The sequence below is a fragment of the Octodon degus genome, unplaced genomic scaffold (assembly GCF_000260255.1).
Source record: "Octodon degus isolate 3935 unplaced genomic scaffold, OctDeg1.0 scaffold00024, whole genome shotgun sequence".
Taxonomy (NCBI): Eukaryota; Metazoa; Chordata; class Mammalia; order Rodentia; family Octodontidae; genus Octodon; species Octodon degus.
The window spans coordinates 1572191-1597548 of NW_004524600.1; the positions used below are offsets into that span (position 1 = coordinate 1572191).

The 25358-nt window shown below is 42.2% G+C and overlaps 2 protein-coding genes across 2 annotated transcripts in view; both read right to left on the bottom strand.

Moving 5' to 3' along the window:
• Window positions 1-386: 386 nt before the first annotated feature.
• Cnksr3 (CNKSR family member 3) overlaps window positions 387-25358 on the bottom strand; it is a 99041-nt gene continuing 74069 nt past the window's right edge. The window contains exons 6-13 of the mRNA XM_004628496.2: window positions 21185-21304; window positions 18939-18998; window positions 14658-14726; window positions 14278-14424; window positions 8634-8758; window positions 6235-6443; window positions 5661-5750; window positions 387-1967 (exon numbers count right to left, since the gene is read on the bottom strand). Of these exons, the coding sequence (XP_004628553.1) occupies window positions 1690-1967; window positions 5661-5750; window positions 6235-6443; window positions 8634-8758; window positions 14278-14424; window positions 14658-14726; window positions 18939-18998; window positions 21185-21304 (1098 nt within the window). The 3' untranslated portion in view covers window positions 387-1689. The remainder of the gene's footprint in view (window positions 1968-5660; window positions 5751-6234; window positions 6444-8633; window positions 8759-14277; window positions 14425-14657; window positions 14727-18938; window positions 18999-21184; window positions 21305-25358) is intronic.
• LOC105741801 (60S ribosomal protein L6-like) lies at window positions 21842-22370 on the bottom strand. Its single transcript, XM_023712259.1, has one exon. The coding sequence runs from the start codon at window positions 22368-22370 to the stop codon at window positions 21888-21890; it is 483 nt and encodes a 160-aa protein (XP_023568027.1). The 3' UTR covers window positions 21842-21887.

Below are 25358 nucleotides of genomic sequence, written 5' to 3' on the forward strand. Positions count from 1 at the left end.
GGCAGCCACTGAATCTCATCTTCAGGATCTTCTTATCCAATCTGCATAGCACACGCACAGCCCCCCACACAACATACTCCCTTCCCAAAGCTCCCTCTGAGGCTGACAGGAAAAGAGAGCCTGTGACTTCAGCCACCCTCATGGGAGGGGCTGCAGGCTCCTTTAACCTCACTGCAATAGAGGCATTTTAGATCTCTTTTCTTTTTTTTTTTTTTTGGCGGAACCGGGGATTGAACTCAGGCCCTTGTGCTTGCCAGGGAAGCGCTTATTGCACTGAGCTATCTCCCTGGCCCCCAGTAGAGGCATTTTAGAGGAAAGAGTTTTAGCCACTGGGGTGAATTTGTCATGGGCTGAATTTCAGGTACGTCAGTGAAGCAAAACAATTCCACAGGGTGAGAGTGTAGCTGAGGTAGGGGACTCCAGCTATGCCTAGGAAGGTACCTTGAAGAATTCCCTATTATAATTTTATTTTATGTGTGTTCCTTCAGCCCCTCCCACTACTAATTCATAAAATTCCAAAATGCCTAGGAGGCTTTATTGTATTTTTTTAATATTAGTGCCAAACTGGCAACAACGAGGCTGGTCACTTGTAAATCTGAAAACACCTTCAACACTCAGTTTCATTAGCTTCGTGACTGACGCAAAACAGAAATATTTCAATTACATGTGACTAAGAGTAAGAAAAATATACAACTATATTTAAAACACTTAAATTAACAAGATAGTATTTTTCCATTCTAACAAAATATCATACATTCTGTTTACACAAGAGTTAATATTCGGATGCACTTTTTCAAAATACCTGAAGCTAGTTGAAAGCTAGTGACCACAAGGCTTTCCAAGATATTTCTAGTTAGCAAAATGTGTCTCATTTTGAAGAACTGTGGTTCTTTCCAAAAGACAGACAACACACAGGCAACAAATGCAAACCGATGTGTCTTTCACAAACCTAAATCCTGTAGCTTTAACTTTCCTGAATGGTACTTTGGCTTTCAGCAAATCTTACAGCTTCTTTTCCCTTAAAGACAATAATACAGACCAACCAGGTTCCTCTTGCCAGTCACCCAGCGCTGCTTCCCTATCCACACATGCTCCTGGGCCCCTCTACTAACCAGCACAGGCGGAGCTTCTGAACAAAAGTATTAACCGCATGGAACAGACCCACGCCCCAGCCTCTGCTCAGAAGAGCACACACTTGCCACACGTCCCTTCAACACTGAAGCCGCTGTGCGTACAAATAATGGTACATACGCTTTAAAAATCTAGACAAAAATCTTTTCTCCAACTGGCTTTTTCAGGTTAAAAAAAAAAAATTGGACCACAAGTCACATAGTTATATGACAAGAGCCATCCAACTGAGTCTCCCCACCCAAGAAAACAGCAGCAGAAGTGGCCAGCTCCTGAGAGTGACCAGTGCATGTCTGGCCAACACCATTGTGTAGATGCGCCTCCAGGTGTCATTCTGGAAGGGGCAGACACTGTCCTCCTCCTGTTTTCATGAGTGGTCCCTAAAATCCCCTGGGTCTGCTGCCATCCAATGACGAAGGGCCAGGAAGGGCAGTCCACAACTTTCTAGGAAATACAGAGGAAGTGATGAAAGGTCACTGGGGAAGCCTGCGGTGAAGCGGGAGTGGCTGTCCCCAGGGGCAAGGCACTTGGGAACAGGCGCCCAGGGTCCAGCGGGCGACCTCAGTGAGTCAACAGCTTCAGGCGCGTGAGCCAGCTGACCAGCAGGGACGGCTCCGCGGAGGCGGCCTTCTTCTTGGTCCCCTCCTCCGGGAACGGGATGGTGGCGCTGCTGTGCAGGTCTGCGTGGAGGTAGCACCTGCTCCCACGGATGTAGTCTGCACCACGCACCAGCTGCCGCTCAGCAGAGGGCCGGGAGAATCTGTATCCGGAAGAGGCGCTCTCTTCGATGATCGGCGGGATCCGCTCATTACTGAAGTACCGGCAGAGGGCATCCTCCCCTGTGTCCAGACAAAGCCCAGGATTGTGTTAAATCAGCTATCCACAGCCACAGCAAGTCATCATTGGGGAAAAAGCAGACACCAAGGACATAGGCATACATGGGCCACCCAGCTCGCCCCCTGGTGTTTGAAAACAAGGGTGCTTTCACACCTCAGAGGTAACAAAAGGGTCCAGCAGGTCAAGAGAACCTACACTTCTTTACCAACAGATTTTCATAATTCACTTAAAATTAAAAAGCAAAGGCTTCAGGTGATAGGAAGAAAGAAAAAAGGAAAAAAATATGCATGCATATACACAGGATGGCTAGGATGACTGAACTACTCATATTGATTTGTTTATTGAAGGGAGCAGTGAATGCTTAAAATTTTTATTTTGACCAATTTTTCATGCTCATTTCTGGTAATTAGAGCAATACTTCGGAGATAACAATATGCAACATAACAGCCATTGTTGAATTCTTATCATCGTGTTCTTTGAAATTCTGTTATCATTTCTTTTCAAATTCCTTTTTAATTTTTTATTTATTTAACGGGTACAGGGTCTCACTACACAGCTTAGGCTCATAGTGATCATTCTCTCTCAGCCTCCTCAGTGCTGGGATTGCAGGCATGTGCCACCACACCTGGGTTCAGAGCCAGCACAGAGTGCCAGGGCTTCCAGGACCAGCACAGCAATGTGGTACCAGGGATGGAACTTGGGTCCTTGCACTTGCCATGCAGGTGCTTAGACTACTGAGCTATCTCCCTAACCCCTCTGTATCATTTCTAATTGTTTTATCTATTTTTTTATTCTCTTTAAAATAAAATAAAAACTAAAAAGAAAAAACAGATGGTACCCTGTAGTGGGATGCATGCCTATAATCCCAGCATTCTGGGAGGCTGAGACAGGAGGATCACAAATTTGAGCCTAATTTGGGCAACTGACCAATTTAGGGAAAACCTGTCTCAAAAATTAAAAACTTAGGCAGGTGCATGCGTGTGTCTGACACTTCCTTCTGGGGGCGTGCCCCCTCCACCCTCCCTCCCCAGGCTGTCGCTATGTGTTGGGTGTCCCAATCCAAGGAGGCACCTCTGCCTCCTGGCCCTCTGTCATTCAGGCCTACCTCCCACCCCACCCCATCCCCGAGCCACGCAGGGGAGGAGACTGGGTGGGCATATCAGGCACACGTCCCACTGCCGCTGTCATGGGGGGGGGGGGCGGGGCGGGGCGGACGCAGCACCCTGAAGTGTGGGGATGGTGCTGGAAGGCACCGGGCGTTGCTCAGGCAACACTCCGCCCAGACTTTCAAAAAAAAAAAAAGAATTAAAAAATTAAAAGAGGACTGGGAAAGGTAGCACAGTGTGAAAGGCCCAAATTCAATCCTCAGTCCTGAAGAATACTAGAGACTGAAAGAGGTCTGATTCTCTCACTCCGCCTCCCAACTGTTTGTGCTCAGCGCTACTGCACAAGCCTGCACCCCAGGGCAGGGTTTCCTGTTGTGGGTCAGTGTCAAGGAACATTTGGGCAGGAAAGGGGGCCGCTGTCCAGCAAAGAGTCAAAGACTTTAATGTCTTGCATGGTGGGGACATTCCTGAAAACAAAGAGCATCTCGCTTCATGTGGTAGCTGACCTTCTGGGGAAGGACTGGCTTTTAAGAGACTAAATAGAAATGTAAAAGGCAGGGCACACTTGCAACATGCAGCCCTCTTTAGAAATCCCATTCCCCCGAATGTGCGAAGATCTACAGGGATGCTTACTGAATGGTACGTGTGCTAGAGGGTGAAAGCACAGAAATAACCTAGCAGTGACAGCAAACGGAGTAAGCAGAGGTTCCAGCCAAGACATGCAACGCTCATGCAGCTATATTAAGAAATTACATGTTCTAGATAATATTTGCATTACATGGTGTTACTGAACACTTTCTTCTGCTTTCCTTTTTTTTTTTGGTAGCATGTAACAATGTAAATGTAGGAACTGGAAGATACACAAAACACTCACAGTGATTGTTCTTAGGTTTTAGAAGCAAATTAATCTTTCAACAGTGTAGCATTGGGGGCTGGGGAGATGGCTCAGTAGAATAAGCACTTCCCTAGCAAAAGCAAGGGCCTGAGTTCAATCCCTGGTTCCGCCAAAAACCAAAGTGTACCATTGGGATGGCGAGATAGCTCAGCAGACTAAGCGCCTGCTTTGGCAAGCACAGGGATCAAGGTTTAATTCCCAGCACCACATGCTGGGCCGGCTCTGCTCCCGGGGGGCGCACTGAGCCAGCGAATGAGTCCAGGAGTGGTGGTGCATGCCTGTAATCCTGCATGCTGGGGAGGTTGAACACAAAAGAATCACTAAGAGTCCCAGCTGCATAGTGAGACCCTGTACCAAATACATAAATGGAAAATAAATTTTAAAAATACAAATAATTTTCAAAAGCTATATGTGAGTGTATTTATATGAAATGTCCAGAATAGGCAAATCCATGGACTTAAAGTAGATGAGTTTAAGGAACTGGGGAAGGCTGAAGACAGAAGGACTGGCTAGCAGTACAGGGGATAATGAACACATTTTGAGGTATGACAATGTTCTGAAATTAGACTATGGTAACTGAGGAATAGCTCCAAACACACTAAGAACACCAAGTAGTACATTTTTAAAAGAAGAACTTTATGCTACAAGTCATAGCCCAAAGACATTGTTATTCTTATAACATGTCCATATGCAAATGGTCTTTAATTCTGGGGTAAGAAATGCAGGAGAAGGAATAGAGGGACAAAGATTTTGTTTTTCCATTTGCCATATTCACTCTCTTCAATATAATCCATCTCTCAATATATAACAGAAAGAAATCGATATTCCTGAGAACAGCATGGAAGATCCTACTATCTCAAAGTCTAAACAAAGGACAGCCCTGCCACCTGCTGACTGCTCCACAGATTTTCACGTGTAAAAATCCTGAACTGTATAGACTGGCATCCCATCCCTCTGTCACTTTAGCATAATCCAGGTGGTACAGGCACTTGGGTGAAAACCTTTAGCAAGTCACTAGCAGATGTCAAGGAGTCAGGGCTACAGAATTTTTCTTTCATTTACTACCTAAGAGTTATTATACTTTATATAATTTTTCAACTGCCCTATGCTTCAACTTTATAGAAGCAATACTATGCCTTGCTATGATAATCAAATGCAATCTGGCAAAAAAATAAATAAATAAGTGTTCTTAAGCACTTCCCATTAGACTAGATGAGTAACTAGTAACTTCAGTTACAAGGTGAATGAAACACAAATTTCTATCAAATAGTAATTACTCAAATACTTTTTATTCTCTATCCCAAGAAGAACTAGGGAGAGAAAATGCATCTTTGTTCACCAGAAATCAAACAGACTCTAATTAATAACAGCTACAAAACTTAGAATGAGATTATTTAATGAATAATTTATTTCTGCCTGTTTAAAACTCAGGCCATTTTTATCTACAACCTTTCCAAAGTCCACAATGTTCATTAGGAGATTTATAAGCACTAACTAAGATCATATAATTTTGCCATTCTTGAACTAAGTAAGATCTTAAGAGGTCTTTAGCAGGTTTAATCTAACACATGACAAATGGAAAAAACTAGGTTCCTCTCCACTTACTATAAACATATTTAGGAGCAGAGTAGGGGTGTGGATCTGGGTCTTTGGGCTTTGCATGCCACCGTTTGGTCATCTTAGATGAAACATACCTTTCCTCCCCTGACCTCGAGGTCTGGCAAAAGGGTCCACAATCCCCATCCAGTTCCCATCTGCTGGCATGGACAAAGGTCGGGGCTTGCCTGCAGAGGAAGGAGAAGGAAGGTGACAAAGCTATCAAGCTTGGAGACTTTACTCAATCTTTTCCTTTATTTAGAACTTAGACCCCATACGAACACACTCACTTAGGCAGAAGCAATAACAAGTTTTAAAATAAGGAAAATACTTCAACGCAGTGTGTTTCCACAGCAAGCAATTAGGGCAAAGGCGTGCCAAACCTGAGCCTTGAGTCTGTAACTCTACAGTTAAAACCCAGGCACTGAAAGTTAAAACTGTAACATGAGCTCACCCAGCTGGGCTTTGATGCCAGGCAGAGTAATGGCTCAACAAGGCTTTGCTTTAGAGAGCAGAATAAAGGTCTCATACTTAGAATTTCATTGCGGTTTATGTTTTCCTCAGATTACCCTTAATGTCTGCCAAATTCACCCATCAGTTCCAAGTAAGGAAGGGGGTGGGAATGAGAAGTAAAAGGTAATGGAAGAACAAGACAAACACTGGGGAACTTACCATAAGATGGTGTTTTCTCTCTCATTTTTGTGGGCAGAACATTGGTTTCTACTGAATACCCAGGCAACTGATCAGAATCGGCAATAGTGAATCTTCGTCTTCGGCTCTCGTGATCCAAGAAGGAATTTGGGGACTCCGAGCCCTTAGGCCTAGGCAGTGGTTGTTTACACTTACTGAGTCCTCCATAAACAAAACTCCTGTTCTCATCCCTGGAAGACATTGTGTAAAAATTACATTGTGCACAAGCGTTCTCCTACTGAAGAATTCTAGAACCCATTCAGCACATGACACCTTCTCCTTTGCCAATTATGGAAAAGCACTACCTTATTTCAATTCTAGGTACCACTAAATTGTACACAGACCCCTATTAACAAGAACAAACACCGTCACTCTATTAAATCAGAGGAAATGCAGGGGTTTTTTTCCATAGTAGCTCAATCATAAATATATGCCTTGACAAAGATAGCTCTAGCTTTCCTTTGTTTAATCTTGTAATGGAATCTTATAGTTGCAACAGGAATCAGACATTAAGGTGTGAGTTACTGAAATGTTTTTCAAGGCAAACACAGTATCACTGCCAACATCCAGGGAAGAAGACTCTTGACGCATAATGAAGTTGTTGGGTTTGAAAATTATGCCAACTACACAAAGCACCCTTTGTAATAATCAACAGAGTGACTATTGCCGAATTCAATAAAGAAACTGGGAAAAGCTGCATCACCGATTCCATCCTAATTCTATCTAAATATCGGTTTATAATAAAATTTAGTATCTGTTAAATCCAAGTTACCAGATGTTTGTATTGTTCTTCTGTTTGATTGGTTTTTTGCACTTAGCAAATTCCTTTAGATAATCACTACAAACACTGCTGGATGAAACCCAGAATGAGGTGAGTCTCAGCTCAATCTCCTGATCGGCTTTGCCTGTGTGTGGCAATCCCAGGTGCGCCTGCTGCCTGCTTATCCCTCCCACCCAAGAACCTCTTTCCCCACTTTTTAACCTAGTGTCTAACTTCCCCATTCATAAGCCTTTCATGACTCACTACTCATGTCTCTCCAATTCATTTGCATTTTTATTACTCAGAAAATATCCCTCATTAGTGTGCATTCATAGGGGTACACAAATACACATCTCCCCCAGATTAAAAGGCCCACTCCCATTGTCCCTCCTCTGCACTATTTCCGTGACTCACCAGAAGGCCCATAGAAAAATAGCCTGGGTTGAAGAGTCTCCCAAGTGCTGGGCAGGTGCTGTTCCATTGAGCCACATCCCAGCGCCCCCTAAATTTCTAATGCAACAATCCACACCTTTGTTGTCCCTGAAACTGTGCTACATGCAGAGCCAATGCATACCTTGCACCTTAAGCTCCCTTCAGACCCTGTGTCCACATGACTCAAGCCTGTAACTCCAGGGCAGAGGGCTGTCTACACCCAGAATGCCCCCGTCACTTAGGGGAAATCCTCCACATGCTGTCATGCATTCCATATAAAACCAGGTGAATCTTCTCTGACCCCAGAGAAAAAAGTGCAAAAGAAGTAAATAGCTCAGCTGAATAAAAACAAATCAATGGAAAATTCCAAAGTGGAGAAAAAGGCCACTACAAAAAAAATGCAGCCTGAACTGTGTCTTACAACATAGAGCATAATTACCTATTTCTCAATTTCTTCTTAAATAGCTAAATGAGACACTGGCAGGTTTCTGGGGATCGGGTCTGTTCTGTGACTGGTGCCCTTCCAGATTTCTCAATGGGAAGTGCACACTGAGGAAATGATTCAGGTCCTCAAGTCTATCAGCATATATAAATATGTGAGCTGACTTACGTAAGCCTGAGTGTACCTAAGTCATCAGCCATCTCCCATGTACCACGCAGTACAACCACCCTCATTATACCATATCACATTTAAGCCAACCATGAAGAAGGCAACTATCTTTAAGGTATTCTACCTTCCCCACGCATAGACACACACATAGTTACAGATCAAATTACCTCATATAGTTTGTAAAAGTGCCACAAAGAATACCTTTCTTTACAAAACTAAGCTACAACATTCATGGCACTCCACAGATAAATTTATGACGTTTATGAAACTTAAAACTCAAAGTCTTCCAGATAGCTCTTTCCAAGGTCCCAGAAGGTACACCTACATTTGTAAAGTTTCCAAAAGTAAAATATTTTGATATTCTTTTCTGAAAGGTCCACTCCAGCCAACTGCATAACCCCTTGTAACACAGGCCTCCTCCTCCTCCTCCTCCTGTGTTTCCTGTGCGCTCCCTTTAGACTCAGCCCCATCACCCTGCAGTCTGGCAACCTCCTCCCTTAGATCCAGGGGTCTTCATACCGCCATTCGTAATTTACATGCACAGGAGATGTACATGGCATGAGAACAGGAGCAACCTACCGAGGAGAGTAGGGAACAGTGGGTGGAGGCGGAATATATAGATCCAGGATAGCTGGCTTCTCCTTCTTCAGAGAGGCATCCATGGTGCTTTCAGGGGACTGAGTTTTCATGGGTGGGGGTGAGCTCTGCAATAGGACCACACAGAGAGCAACAGTGGAAATCAGTGCCGAGATTACCCCAGGCATACCTATCCCTGCCCAGCTTTAAGACCAGTGCTGGGCCGGCGAGATACCTCAGCGAACTAAAGTGCCTACTTAGACCAGATCAGGCAAGCATAGACATGACGGTTCAATCCGTGGCACCACCTGCCATGCCAGCCCTGCCCCCCAAATGGGATGAGCTGGCCACAGAGTCTGGACCACAGAGTCAAGACATAGTGGCGCATGCCTATAATCCCAGCACTGGGGAGGCTGAAAGCAGGAGGATCACCATGAGTCTGAGCTGCATAGTGAGATCCTGCAACAATCAAATACATTACAAAAAAAAAAAAAGACCTGTGTCATGTGCAAGCAGAGGCTGAACTCATACATCTGCTGACAGCCACTGAGGACTCCATATGTAGGCCTCTTGGAGACACTCAGAGTTAACTAAGTGTGCTCGGGGCTCAGGTGCCAAGATTACAGTTATAGCTCTGGGAATATCAAGCATCCACGCTTCCCTTTTCTCCTCTATAAAACAGGGATACTTGCAGATAGGTGCAGTATGGATTTAGTTCATGAAAATCACTAACAGGGCTGCCACTGACAAGGAGGGTGGGCTTGCATTCTGTCTGGTGCAACCCTGATTACCCTTCGGATTACTTCTGTGTCACTGCACCAGTCACTCAAGTCCCCTCTTCCTCCTCTATAGAAAGGCAAATGATGGAAACAAGAATGGTACTCAATAGGGTCGCGCTGAAAAGTGAGACCATACACACAAAGGCCTAGGACACTGTCACATAGAAGAGTATACAATCTTCTGCCACATTTAACTTCAGAATATACATGCACACACACACACATGTAATATATATATATATATATATATATATATATATATATATATATTCAAAGCTACAAGTTAATTAAAACATTTTATATCCATACAACTTAATTACAGTTAAGTTTAACAGTCTCAACCAACCAGTTTTTTTAAATCTTGGGCAAGACCTTAAGTCCTACCCTTCTACAGTTGAACAACAGCAATGATGATAAACCTTATTCTGATGGGTGAAAGGCCAGCGTGAAAGTCACGTGGATATTTGGGAAAGGCCTATGAGAACTGTGCTAAGCCTAAAGCCTGTCTATCCAGGCTGAGACAGAAGCTCCCACCAGAGTGGGACTGTAAACTGCCTTCCAAGGATTGTAGGTACAGCCAGTGTCAAGAAAGCTACAAGCAGCACCGTGACAGTCACAGGACAGCTATTTTCACGAGGTTCCTTGAGGCACAGAGAGTTGGGACTCTGGCTTCTGTCTCCTATTTGCTGGAATCCCAACATCTCAGCTCTTGGCCACTAGCACATAATCTGTCATTTCTACTCCAAGTGGAAAGATGACCTTCTCTGGATAGCAATCTTGGACCCTAACTAAAAGCACAGGGACCAAGAGCCTCAGAAACTTAGAAGCAAAAGTGAATTGGAACATTCATTCCTACAAGATAGTTATTCCCTAAAAATTCCCACACTGATGAAAACTTCCATATCAACAGCTTTCATTTACTAGGACTGCGGTGTAAAAACAATGATCCCTGAATGTCCTTTGGGTGACAGGACAACACTAATAATCCTGAAAAGAACAAAACAGCTCTGTTCCGAGAATGGCACACATCTGGGCATAAAGAACATAGGAGAATGACATTCAGAGAAACGGCTGGGGTCAAGGGCTGAATACATCTACAGTCTTTGTCTAATAGTGTTTATATTTAGAAAATACCCTGGATACATGGCAAGAACAGTTCACAGCGGAGCTGTACAATGAGTTCTGCAATAGTTATCTCCCTAGGTCAGATTCAGAACAATGTATCCCTATCTCTCCCTATCGCCTCTTTCCCAAACTGCAATTAGTAAAATTTGGTGGGAAGGTAGGCAAAACCAGAGAAAATGGCAAAGTATCCCTTCCAAAGTGAGCTTCCAGAGGTCAAGGAACAAACTACGCCGTGCATCAACATAATTTTCCTGTAAGTTTTTAACACATCCAGGTGGTTGTTCCTATGACTCGATCGGACTGAAGATGCCTTCTCTGCCTTCTCCTTTCTGGCTTTCTGATTTCTATCACCTCCCAGGTTCCCCATTGCATTTGGCCACCTGCTTCTTCTCCCTTGCTTTTCTGGCCTTCCTTAGTGCCTCTCTCAAAGCCATCTCTAGTAGGACGGGGAAGCTGAGGGAATTCAACACCTGGCCAGAGGCCCACTGCCAGCAAGCGGCAGAGCTAGGATGGTGTGCCAGCACCCTAGCTTTGTGCCATCCTCACAACCACATCTGGGCTGCTGTGTGGGCCCTTGGTGGCTTCTTCCCAGTGGCCTCTTGCGTTACTGGTCACCCATCATCAGCCTAGCCCCAAAGCCACACAGCCTACATCCCATCCAACTCACACAACAGTCTCCCACCAGGGCTCAGGTATTGATTTAGGCTGAACTGCATCCCCTAACTCATACGCTGAAGTCCTAACCCTAGTACCTCTGACTCTATCTGTATTCCAAGACTAGGTCTTTAAAGAGGTTAAAATAAGATCACTAAGGAAGGCTCAGTGCAGCACAACCCATGTCCCCTGAAGAACAGGAGATTGGGACACAGACACAAAGAGAAGGCCAAAAGAAAAGAGGAAGAAAGGTAGTGATTGTGACGCTAAGGAGAAATACTCAGCCTGGCCAATTCCATGACTTTGGACTTTATATTCACTTTTTTTGCTGTTTTTCTTTTTCGTTTCTTCTTTTTTGTTTTTTTTTGAGTCACGGTCTCCCTATGTAGTTGAGGCTGGCCTTGAAATCACTATGTAGCCCATGCTGGTCTCTCAAACTCATAGCAATCTTTCTGCCTCAGCGTCCCAAGTGCTGGGATTACAGGTGTGCACCACCATGCCTGCCAACAGTGACCCTAGCAAAGAGCACAAATGCTAATGTAAAAATAAGAGTCAAATTGCTACCTATGGGATGAAGCCCATACCCTCTAGCCTATTACTCAGTATTGACTGCTATCCCATCTCATCTAACCAGACATTTTACCATTTCTAACGCCAGGGAATCTGAGCTGCTCATTCCTTGCAGTCGGAGCTTGGTGCCTACCCAGAGCCCCTGCATCACCTTGGCTACCTTAAATGCCTCTGTTGTTGCTGCCAAAGGCTCAGACCTGCCTTTTCCCCAGATGTGGCCCTCTACTGACATTTGCCTCCCTTGAGCAAGGTGATCAAGGCCAGCATCTTCCAGGTTATGTAGGGACCCCTCAGGACCAACGACTAAAGCTAGAGTTGCTCTGGGATCCCTCATTATGCCTCTCTTTCTCTCTTACAAATTGACTTGAGACACACCCTTAAAAGCAGCTTTTGTAAGAATCTCAACTGTGTTTCTAGGAAAACCTCACCTAAGACACTTCCCTTCCCTTGAGGCAGCACACCCACACTGTGTGGGGTGAGAGTGTTTAAAGAACAGCATTCTTTCCTCCATGGAACAAACGCTCATCTGCCAATGTAGATTCTACCTACCCCTCCACCTACAAAGTGCCCCACCCCACTTGGAAAAGAGGCCCTCACCTACACAGCCCTTCTTCTAAAGCTCAAAGCTTCTTCTGCATCAGTTAGCTGGCAGAGCTAACACGTGGTAGGCAGCTCTCCATCAATTATCTATAATGAATTAAGTGCCTCTGACATGGTATCATGCCTTGAGAAGTCAAGAACACTTAAAATGTAAATGTATCTAAAGATTTAGACTGAGAAATACACACAATGCAGCTGAGATGTGGTCAGTATGCTGAGTTGTAAGGAATAGCTGTCAGGCTATTTACCCCATAGTACAAACAACAAAAGCTAAAACAGACAACAGCCTAGCTCAAACTAAAAGGCTTACCCACAGAAAAACAAACAACGAGCAGAGTGCAAAGACAACCTATATAATGGGAGAAAGTACTTGTAAGTCATATATTTGATGAGGGTTTAACACCCAAAATATAGAAAGAAGTCAATTCAATATTGAAAAAACAAATAGATCAATTGAAAAGTGGGCAAAGGACCTGAATAGACATTTCTGAAAATCAGACATACAAAATGATCAAAAGGTGTACGAATAAAAGCTCAATGTCATTAATCATCAGGAAAATGGAAATCAAATCTATAGGGAGATGCTATCATGGCTACTACCAAAAAGAAGAGACATAGCAAGGGCTGGTAAGGAATAGAGAAAAGGAAACCAAGATACATTGTTGGTAGAATGTAAATCAGTATCTGCATTATAGAAAACAGTATTGAGAAGTCCATATAACCCAGCAATCCCATCACTAGGCATGTATACAAAGGAAGTGAAATCAGCATGTCAAAGAGACACCTGCACTGCCATGTTCATGGCAGGGTTATTTACAGGTACCAAACTACAGACTCCACCTATGTGTGCACCAACAGATAAGCAAACAAAATAGAAAATGTAATATATATTCACACTAAAATGCTACTTAGCCTTAGAAATCCTGTCATTTTGGCAATGTGGATGAATGTGTCACCCACACCATCTCCTGTCTCCATGTAGCTCTCCACTGGGTGGGCCACATCCACCACCCTTGCCTCTGGCTTCATAAGGTACTGCTAAGCCTTCAGTCCCTTGTGGACTCCATAGGACTGTGCTGAAATTGTGTAGTTACACAGGTATAAAATGGCAGAAGAAGCCCAGAGTAAATGCTGTGCAACAGTGGAAATGTCTCTACTTGGCCTGCCTACTACAGTAGCACCAGCAACATGTGACTACTCAGTGCCTGAATAGGGCCAGGGGATGAAGGAATTGAACTTTGCATCATTTTATTACTTCAAACAGTGATCTATGACTAGTGGTTTGTCATAGTGCTCAGTGTAGAGTTAGAACTTATCTTTTCATATAAGCAGGAATGGGCCAGGGAGATGGCTCAGTGGAATAAGCACTTCTCATATAAGCAGGATTACAGAATAAGCACAAATTGTTATGGTTTGGATCAACTTGTCCCCCCAAAGCCTCATGCAGTCATGGGTCAGCTTCTGGAGTTTGTGATTGATTCTTGATCCAACGCTGGGATCAAGGATTGAGAGCTACAGCCTGCTCCTGGGGTGGGTAATCTGCATTACAATGTAAGGAAGGGAGAGAAGCTAGCTAGCTGTCAGAGACATTATCCCTCCCTTTGCTCTTTGCTCTTTGCCCACACCATGAACAGTTGCTCTGTGCCATGTGGCTCTGTGCCATGTGCCACTCTGCCTTGGAGCCATCTGAGCACGGACTGAAACCTCCACTAACTGTGAGCTAAATAAACCTTTCCTTCCTTAATTTTGGGTGTCGGATATTTGTCCCAGCAATGAAAGAAGAGTAACCCAGATACAAACCAACTCCTAAAAGCAACCACCTTCATATTTTAATTTGTTTTCTGTTTTAATGAGAAAAGCCAGACCCTGACTCCGTTTACACCTTGATGCTGGACAAGCCCTACAAAAATGACAGGCACCTGCACAAGAGGAGGCTTCCAGCGCAGGTTCTTCAGAGGGGCAGGAGTGAAGTTGAATGAACCCGTAGGTCTCTTCTTTAGCAGTAACACAACTCCAGTGGGATTCTCTCTCAATTTCTTCACCAGGTTTTTTAGCTGCCATCCCACCTTCGGAGGGAAAAAACAAGTTAGAGGACATGTTCATGAATAAAGAAAAATCAAGTCTGTGAATTTATTTCAAAGAAATGAGAGTTGTGACCAAATAAACAGGTAGCACCGTCTGTCTTAGCACTCCTTAAGATAGCAGAAAATCAGACAGAAATTGCACTTTTAAAAATTTAAACCAAAGGATTTTAGATTTAGTTAAAAGAGGAAAAATAGGCCTCAAGGAACAAACTCACCACAGTTTGCCGATTAACTTGAATGACTTCATCCCCAGCATGAATTTTCTGAGATCTATCTGCAGGAGACTATATACAGATAAAGAGATTTGTCTTAGTTTTCAAGCCTTCTAATACTTTCTGCTTCTATTCTTTCTTCTGTACACAACTAAATAAAAACTTTCTCAGGAAAAAGAAGATAATGTATTAGTCTCCTGAGATTATGCAGTCCATGGAGCTAGCATATAAAGACCGTGTTTACTATTTTATTGGTGTCTGTTGTAATAGATAATCTATCCATTAGAACAGTTAAGTTTATTTAACCTGTGGAAAGTCTGGACATCCTGCTGAAACAATCTGTTGCTAAAAACCACTGGATCATCTCAAAAATACCTCACAAATATCTCTATCAGAATTAATCATGTGAAAGCTGACATAGCATTTAAGAGATAAGAATTATCTTTGTAACTCTATCATTCCTTTTCCTTATTAAACCTAAATCTTCCCTTACCACAGTCTTTTAAATATCATCACAATGCTATTAAAATAAAAAGTTGATAGCAGTAGAAGAAATTTTAAAAAAATAAATGTATTTTTTTAAATTTCCAGGTAAATTAAAAGTGAGTGAGCCTTCAGTATCAAGACAAAGTCCAAACTTTTGGTTCTCCTTCATAATACACTGCTATTAATTTGCAATGAGAAAACTATACACACAAAGGGATCTAATCCATTTGCCAACTAGATTGCTCAGACTATTCTTATGGATACAAGCAACACAGCACTCTTCATGTTTAAGAGCTGTCATACAACAGAAGAAAAAGAAAGGATAAAACTTTGATTTCTGAAATTCTAATTAAACATTATGTAAGTCAAAGTAGTTAATGTTGTGACTTTTATAACTGGCTGGAATCATTAAACAATGTACAGCTCTTCGAAAACAAAATAGCTCCTTTGAGCATGGACCTCCTGGGGGGTTGACAAGAAAACTCAAGACACCCTTGCTGAACTTTAATCAGTCCGCTGCTATGATAAGCTCCCAAGACATGAATAAGCAAGCAGCACTGAGCTGTAGAAAGGCTCTCTGATTTATCCAGCTCAGCACAAGGCCACATAATGGCCTCACCCGAGACCCTGAATACAGGTACCCAGTGGGATATCTTCTCTAGAATCTCTTTCTTGTGACTCACTCTTTCTAAAAACTGAATTTATCTCTGCCTCTTTTTGTACCTGTGTGAGATACTAGCCCAGTTTCCTGATGAACACAGTGCATTTTATCTTCCTGAGCAAAGCCATGTCATGTAAGTTCTCCATAAAAACATGGCCCGAAGGCCAAGAAGTCCCTGTTTATAGACCTATAATCATAAAACACAAATACTTGTGTCCTTGACTGACTTTCCTTCCTAAGGACCTCCATGAATTCCTTTCTCAAATGTTCCACCAAGCGATCAGGAGTCCTGTGTTGGCAGAACACTGGTAAAGAGAGCACTTGATTCCAAAACTTTCCCTAGGGCAGTAACGCCTGCTTATCTTCACCAAGAGTCAGACTACTGAAATATAATGCCCGTTCTCATTTGCTGCAAAAGGGTGACGACCTGAAGAAGAATGGCCTCTCTTCAGAAGCTAATCTACTTTCCACCACATCTCATAGTGGAGGATAAGAATACGGATAGGGTGGTGTCACAACTCCCCTTCTAGATCCTGAATAACATCAAAAAAGAGGTCAGATAGAGAATCACTGTGAAATGATCCTGATCTCTGAGGTAACCTCCAAAACATGGCTGGTGCTCTGAGAATGGTCTGCTGGGACTGCATCCCATCTGCAGCCCAAGAGAAGGAACATGGAGACAATCCAGGTGAGAAGGCAATGAGAGACTTCTGCCCACTGCCACTCATCCTCTAAAACAATCTGATTCTGAAATCCTAAGTATAAAATATCTACCTATAAGTATACAATATCCAGCTTAAGCTCTGGGGAAGTAGACTCTTTCCTACTTCCCAGCCTTAGCTACAAGACTATCTAGCACACACTAGGCATTCAATAAATGTAACTGAGGGACCGAAGCAATTAACAAACAGAAGACAAGCTTGCTTTCTTTGATCTGCAGCAATATGTGAACCACTTCTTTTGGTGATGGTGTCCATACAGTTCTACATGAGAATACCAGAACAGACTAACTCTAGGGAAAGCCTGGACCTGTCACCTAGTATTATGATTCTTTTAGTACTTTGGGAAGATATATATCATCAGTGACATTTGACATTGCATTTGAATAAAATGCATCTTTGTTTAAGTTTCTCATTCAATTCTCATCTTTAAACAAAAAGGGGCAGGGCAGAAGAGGACAGCCTACACTGTCTGGTGGTAATGCTATAGTGTTCCATGCATTGACTTTGAAAGCAGGTCTGGTTACATCAAATAATATAGTCATCATATTGCTAGACCGCAACCCTTCAACTCCTGGGCCAGCCAGATAGCTCAGTGGATTAAAGCACCTGCTTAGGCAGATGCAGGAGCTGGGGTTCCATCCCTGGGCCTGCTATGCTGTCTCTACCTCCAGGTGTAATGAGACGGCGACTGAGCCGGGGCGTGGTGGCACACACCTGTAATCCCAGTGCTTGGGAGGCTGTAAACAGGAGGATCACTACGAGTCAAATCTATGTAGTGAGACCCTGTAGACTCTGTAGACCCTGCACTATATACATTTAAAAACAAAACTTCAACTCCTTAAAAACTGAAATGATAGCCAAGGAGATAGCTCAGTGGCATAAGTGCCTGCCTGGCAAGCACAAGGTCCTTAATTTGATCCCCAGTACAAAAAAAAAAAAAAAAAAAAAACCCTGGGCACAGCACACACCCATGGTGGGACACACCTATAATCCCAGCACTGGGGAGGGAGGGGCACCGTTTTGACTCCAGTCACGCCGCAACATCTCGTATTCCAACCTAAAAAAAAAAAAAAAAAAAAAAAAAACTGAAATGACATTCTCTATCTTTCTGAATTCATCCAACTCCAAAGCAGTGGGCTAAGTGGTACATGAACAAGCTCTTATCATGGCTGGGCCACAACCTACTGGGTCTTGAGCATGAATCATACAAAGCATTGTGCTTTTGTTTTTCTTTGATACCATTCCTAGCCTAAAACTGTGAAGATCTCTCCCTGTGTTACTTATTATTACCTGCTAGGTGAGGGAATACAAAAATTTCTAGTGATTCTCAGTGCTGAGTCTCAACCTAGAATGCTTGAAGACATCACTATCTTCCACTCAGCTATCTATAAGAACCATGTAATTGGATTATAATCCATCGATTACTTTAAGCAATGTCATTTCCTTACTTCAAAAATCATGTGCCTATCACCAACACTCATCAAAGATTACACTACTTTCTTTTATCAGAAGACCTAGCAACTGAAGTATAAAATGAGATGTGCATTTTCATCAAATAGACTAGAAAAGTTACCAAAATTTCTCCTATTTTGTGGAATTATATGCCCTTCTCTTAATTGATTAAAGACTAGATTAATTCATTAGACACATGTTTCTTTTACACAGACCCAGGGAAGCTAGTCAAATACTTTTAGCTTCAGATCAATGTCATCCAATCATTCAACAACTGCCTATGCTGTAGGTTGCAAAAAGAGCATGAAAGTAGCTCTTCTTTTTGCAAATTTAAAACACTTGAGGCAATAAGAACACCCCCCCCACACACACACACACATACATGCAGATATAGCAAAATTTCCAGAAGAAAGTAAATAGTGTATAAAAGTCTTTTACAGTAGAAACAGATCAGCTTTTTCTATTAAAGTACTACAGGGGAGGGGCTAAAATTCAATATCATGACAACTATTCTGAAATGTAACTACAGAAAGAATTTGGTTCATGTAAAAATCTCAAAATAACTACTTTGGAGACACATAAAATTTATGTTAAACAAAAAATGTATTTAACATATATGGCCACCAATCCTATTCTTCTAAGAACAGTTCACAAAAACAGAAAGAATACTGTTTGTGTATTTATGATTTAACATTTCCATGGTGCAAAAGCAACGATTAACACGGGTGAGGCTACAAGCTCAGCATGGTGTGCGAACAAGACTGATAAAAGACAATTTTAATAATAAATTGACAACAGCTGGTGATAAGTGGTACAGTCATCTATCAACAGACAAAACAGGCACCCACGCTGCTGGCCCTCACTACAGATGACAGCATGCACACATTTAAATGAAAAGAACAAAGCTCTGTGTCAAATTTGGTTAAACACACAATGGCTTTTACATTTAAAGGATACACTTACATTTTCTGTAGTCCCAGTAATCACATGCAATCCATCATATGTTGATTTGATGTACATGCCCTAGAATGAATCACCAATACATTAACTCATTACTCCACTAGGTAGAGACAGGGGCCACGAATGAGACTTCAACTTATGAAACATTAAGTACAAACCCTTCAGAACAAGGCTCATTTTTAAGCCTCCTGAAACACCTGTGAAATAAGATCCAGGGGACAGTAAAGGAGAATGAAACAAAACAAAACCCAGTGAAAAAAATCAGATGTGTGATCTCTTTGATACTATAATTTGTATACAGGGCACATAGAAATGTGCCACAACTCTTTAGGATGTACGAATTTTCTCAGACCTGCTCATGAGTGAGGAGGCATTTCAAACAATGACTCTTCTTTCCTGACCATCTCTTTGTCCTGGGATACAACACAGTCAGTTAAATTTGGTATCAGCAGTAGTTATGGGGCTACTTGTTTGGGATGCACAAATGAATACTGTAATACAGTGCAGGCCTCAAATTAAAACATGCACTGCTCCATTTGGGAAAGGAGGAGGATGAGTATGTTTCTTCCAAAAAGCCCATAGGCCAAATCAGAGGTGAACAGCATATCATCCAGGAAATATTCTATTCATTCATTCATTCATTCATTCATTCATTTATTTATTTGGTACAGGATTACACTACCCAGCTCAGTGATCCTCTTGTCTCAGCCTCCCCAGCACTGGGATTACAGGCATGTGCTACCACACCTGGTTTCAGCAACCGGGCTTCTGGGGCCGGCTCAGCATATAGTACCAGGAACTGAACTTGGGATTCTTGTGCTAGCCAGGCAGGCACTTAGACCGCTGAGCTTTCTCCCCAGCCCAGGAATTACTCTTGTAGTTGGACAATTCACAAGTAAAATGTTTTTATTAATCTACTATCGTATGGGGAAAGAACAACAACAACAAAGCAGCTGCTCGTCTCACTATCTATCTTATAATACCGTCAAAGTCATTCTGACCCTGAACTTTGGCCCTGCTCAGTATCCTGGCCCACACTATAAAGAGAATGTCACCTGACGTGCAAGCCCTCGAGGTTTCTCCACTCCTCTCAGATGGTTGCTTCCATCTGCAGAACTATGAGCTCCCCACACACAGCAATAGCCCTTTTCTAGGCCACACATGTATAATGAGAAAGCACAACTCATTATAACAGGCACAGGACCTTCGGTCTGCTTCCATCCTTAGCTATAAACTCACCTCCAGGAATTCCTCCACGTCCACTCTGCTATAATCTATCACTTACACTGAAACCATGTATCATATATAGATTTCTGCTCACTAAGAACTGGAGTTTATTGGCATTTTGATTTTTTTGTTTTGTTTTTAATTTCCAGACAAGGTCTTGCTAACCTCCCAAGGCTGGGCTCAAACTTGCAATCCTCCTGCCTCAGTCTTCTGGAGTGCTAGGGTTACAGGTCTCTACCACCATGTCCAGCTTTTGTTTTCTTATCTAAGAAGAGACTTAGAGACTTATTGATGGCTCTCATGGCTGTCCACACACAGGGCACCTCTGCCCTCCTCCTCTTCATCTTCTTCACCATCACCATCAAAAGAAGTAACACAAGCTATAGCTACTAATTGTGAACGTGCTCTACGCTTTCAGCGCTGAGCACTTGCCATTCACCATCTAATGTATTCCTTTCAGCAGCCCCAAGAAGAAACTGACTTGTAAGCTCTCTCTGACTCAAAGGCTCTAAGTTAATTCAATGGACCCCACTGTTGTCTGAATTCCAGCTGATTAATCTCATGGGATATACAACATACACTGCAAATTCACATAGCTCAGAGCCGTATCACACACGACTTACAAGACACTTTAAATGGGAATCATTTCCTTTCCCAGCCTCTTCTCACTTTCATCATAAGTGCTAATAGGCACTTGCAGAACAGATGTTGTTTTTGTACCCAGAGACCATCCCTTCTTTGTATAGATGTCTCCTATTCCCTTGCATTGCTAAGTCCTAAAAAATAAAGCCATTACGATAGGACCATTCACCTCTTAAATTATGGTTATTTTTACACTATGGAGCTAAAAACACCAACAGAGTTTAAGATAGCAAATTACTAATTACATAACAGCAGATGGTAATCTAATGTAAGTCCACTACTCAGAATTACAGTGAAAACAATGAGAAATAGTTAAAGAAAACTTTAGTAAATACTGGTATGTATTATTCAAAAAATAAAACAAGTATCAGAACCCTTACCAAGCCTTCCCCAGGTTTGACGTTGGGTAAGTGGACCTCCTCCAGGCACGCACACTGGCTCATGACAGGGTCGGTGGCAGATCGAATTGTTTTGTCACAGATGCCATTTAAAACTTTGACCTAGAGTTGGAGAGACAGAGTATCAGGAGAATGCAACTGTTATGCAGGTTTATCTCAAGCTGGGTTTTAAAGAAATGCATTTCACTTATGATCCTTAGCTCTGGTCAACAATCATTTTGATAATTCTGCTCACTGAATGCAAAGCATTTGGCCTCCCTATTTGCAGCCTTGGAAATGGTGCCCCTCATTCAGCTTTGTTTAAAAACTGTGCCTTTTATATTAGCTCCTTTTCAACCATGGAAGAGCGTAAGCCAGGAGAAACACTCCTTCTGCCCTTAAGGGGGAAAGCATGTATTTTCAGACACCCAAGTGGCTTATTAGTGACAGCTCATGTTCTCTGAACACCAAATATCAACCAGGCTTAAAAAATAAAAAAATTCTTTCGGGAAACACATTTTTAAACAGACTATTTTTTAAAATAATTTTACATTTATGGAAAAATTAAACAAGTTTATTATTTCCAAATACACCTCCTCCACGGCCCATCTTTTTTTAATGTATCAGTTATTTAATTAGATTCTTAGTAAGAATTTTAGAACACTAATTTATGAGGATAAATTCCATTTGTCAGAGCACAAATGAATCACAGGTAGCCCCAAAGCTGAGGAATAGCTTTGATTTTTGCTAAAATCTGTGAGTCCACCACTTTCCAATCCACCTTGCGCTGCTCTGAAATCTGGTATCTCCCTCTCTCGGTGTCGAAGATCTCGCCCTCCTGGTGTCTGGGCTTCTGCAGCTTCTTCTTCTTGAAGTAAGCATCAGTGAGGTGTTTGGGGATTTTCACTTTGCTGATATCAATTTTTGTAGAGGTGGCAATGACAGATTTCTGGTGTGTTCTTTGTAGAAGAACACGATTAAGGTTAAGAGGCCCAATCACAAGTAGCAACCTGCTGGCCAACTGCCTCAGGAAGACCACTCTATTGCCTCTGTGACACCCAGTGAGGATGATCAAGATGGTGCCGGGAGTAATGCTAGCTCGAAGTTTCCTCACATGCTGACTGAAGGGTTTCTTGCTGTGGCTCAAGAGCTTTCGGGGCACATCTTCAGTAGGGTAGGATCTAGGCATTTTTCAAAGCTTCACCACCCAGGTGCCTCCATTCTTGTTGCTACCGACCGGTTTTGTGATCGTAGCAAGAACTTTCTCCTTTTTCTTCTCAACCTTTGATTTAGCAGCTGTGTACTTTCTCTTGTACAAAGCCTTTCTGGAATACACAGCAGATCAGGAGTATCTACCAATTCCTCTAACCAGGACAGGATTTCGACTGCAGTGGGGTGGCGCCTTCTTGGGCTTTTTTGCCTTCACCTTACTTTTTTACCAGTACCACTGGCAGAAGCCTTCTTGGCTTTGGGTCTCTTCTCTTTAGTGTCTGGCTTCTCAGTGTTTTACCCACCATCTTGCAAGACGGGAAGGACTCCCCAGCCCATCTTCTTCCACTATTTTCATCTTCCTCTAGCATAGCACCTTTGTCACAACCAATACCAAAATTGAGACACTTTAATTAATCCTACAAAGGTGACCAACCAGATGTTACCCCTTAACTATATGTATGAAGAATTTGTATCTCTCACATCAGCCATGACCTCTGAAGGATTATCTAAAGTCTATAACTTACACGGGTGTTCACTCCTTTATTTATTTATTTATTTATTTATTTATTTATTTATTTATGTGTGTGTGTGTGTGTGTGTGTGTGTGGCCAGCTCAGCCCACCAGGGGGCGGGGGCTGGCTGGCATGTGGTGCTGGGGGATTGAACCGCAGTCCCTGTGCTTTGCTAAGCTTGTTCTAAGTAGGTGCTTTAGACCACTGAGCCATCTCACCAGCCCGATGTATAAACATTTTTTTGTTTTTTTGGTGGAACTGGGGATTGAACTCAGGCCCTTGCGCTTGCCAGGCAAGCACTTATTCTACTGAGCCATCTCCCCAGCCCTTGTTCACTCCTTATGATACACATTCTATGAGTTTTGACAAATGCTCAATGTAATGTATCATTATAGTATCACACAGACTTTCGCTGGCTTAAAAACTCCTCTCTTGAGCTAAACACCTGTCTCCCATTTCTTGGCCATGAACCCCTGGGAATTAGAATTGTAAACAGTTTGAATTATATAGCATATAGTCTTTTTCCATTAGTGTATTTCAACTAATAATATGCATTTAAACTTCCTCCTAAATGAATCATATTTTCTCCTGACTTGACAGTCCATTTCTTTTTATTGCTGAATAATATTTTATTTTACGTGACATATTTTCCTTTTCCTTTTGTTCTCTTTGTGTGTGTGTGTGTGTGTGTGTGTGTGTGTGTGTGTGTATTTTAGGGAAGGGTCTACAGGGTGTTCAGGGTCTCACTACTAGATTGGACTCATAGTGATCCACCTGTTTATAGCCTTCCAAGAGCTGGGATTATAGGCACTCACTACCACACCCACTCTAAGTCATGCCCCAGGGGCGGGACCGGCAGGGAAGGCCCAGGGACTGAACCGCTGCCCCTGCGTCTGCTTGCATGCACTTTAATCCGCTGAGTTATTTGCCCAGCCTGCCATATTTTTCTACCCATTCACCTATATTGTAGTTGCTTTCAGTTTTTGCCAATTGTGAATAAAGCTACTATAAATGTTCTATGCAATTCAGTACAAACTTTTGTGGATCTATATATTAAATCTTCTGGGTACATACCTTGTTATGCAACTAGTAGATGGTGTGGTCACAACATGTTTAGTTTTGCAATAAGTTGCCAAATTGACCTCTAACCTGCTGTGCCATTTTGCTTTCCCAGCAGTGAGAAGGACTGCTGCTCCATGTCTTCACCAGCACTTTGCGTTGTCAATGTTCTGAATCTTAGCCACTCCAAAGGATGCAATACTATCTCATGCTTTCGATTTGCAATTCCCTAATTACAAAAGATGTTGACCATTTTTCATGTGCTTATTTGCCATTTCTGCACCTTCTTTGTGAAAGCAGCTGTCCAGATCTTTCACCTACTTCTTGGTTGTCTTATCTTTAAGAGTTCTCCATATATTTTCCACATAAGTCTTACATGTCATGAAAATATTTTCTCCCAGTCTGTGGCTTGTCATTTCATTCTCTTGACATTTTTTCACGGCAGAGTTTTTTTTTATTATAAAGATATCTATGTCATCTAGTTCTTTTATAATTTGCTCTTTTGACTTTCTATCTAAAAACTTACTACCAAAGCTGCCTAAATTTTTTCTTATGATATGTCTTAGAAGATGTGACATTTTCATTTTGCATGTAGGTTTTTATGGTCATCTTAGTGACAGTTCATATTTCCTAAATGCCAAATACCATAAAGCACTACAGATACAAGATAGGGTACCTATCAAAAGTCTCTATGTAAAAGCCATGGTAATATTTGGCCCAGTCGGCTCCATCTAGTCTTTCAAAATTAAACAAGCAATGAAATCAGGAAATACCTAAGAGTGATCTTTTCCGTTCTAAAGAGGAGAATCCAAGAAACAACACTCTCTTACATTCCTCCAATTTGTTTGGCCTTCCTATTTATGGAAAATATATTAATAGCAGTTTCATTGCTAAATTTCTCAACATCAGTAGGAGGAAGACCTTATCAAAAGAGCACAGGCTGGCTTATGTCAAAAGGCGGAAGTGCTGATGAATAGTTTCAAAATGCTTTTTAAACAGTCGTAGTGCCCCCTCCTTCCACATGATAAAGATTTTGCCAAGAATTTTTTTTCATCAAAATGGTCCTAAAGTTAACTCTGCAAATCAGTTTAACTCTGATTAGCACACTAAGCTAACTACTGATGCTCAATTATATTCTGATGAAATGTTCAGAAGAGAAACAAAAATAAAGCAAGCAAACAAAAAAGCCAGAAACCCCAACAGTGCTCATTTAAGCTTAGGAGTTTTTACAATTCTTGGTCTTTTAAAATAATTTTATGTTTCTCCTTTTACCTAAATTAATAGCCCATATCCCAAAAGCAAATATTTCAAATTATACTGCAAGGCAACTAGCCATAGGGCATTTACTTCAGTGTGATTCCTTACTGCCTGGAAAAGGAATTTTACAGTAACTT

Coding starts and splice junctions, on each gene's coding strand:
- LOC105741801 (XM_023712259.1), bottom strand. CDS start 22,370: ATGCCTAGATCCTACCCTACTGAAGATGTGCCCCGAAAGCTCTTGAGC.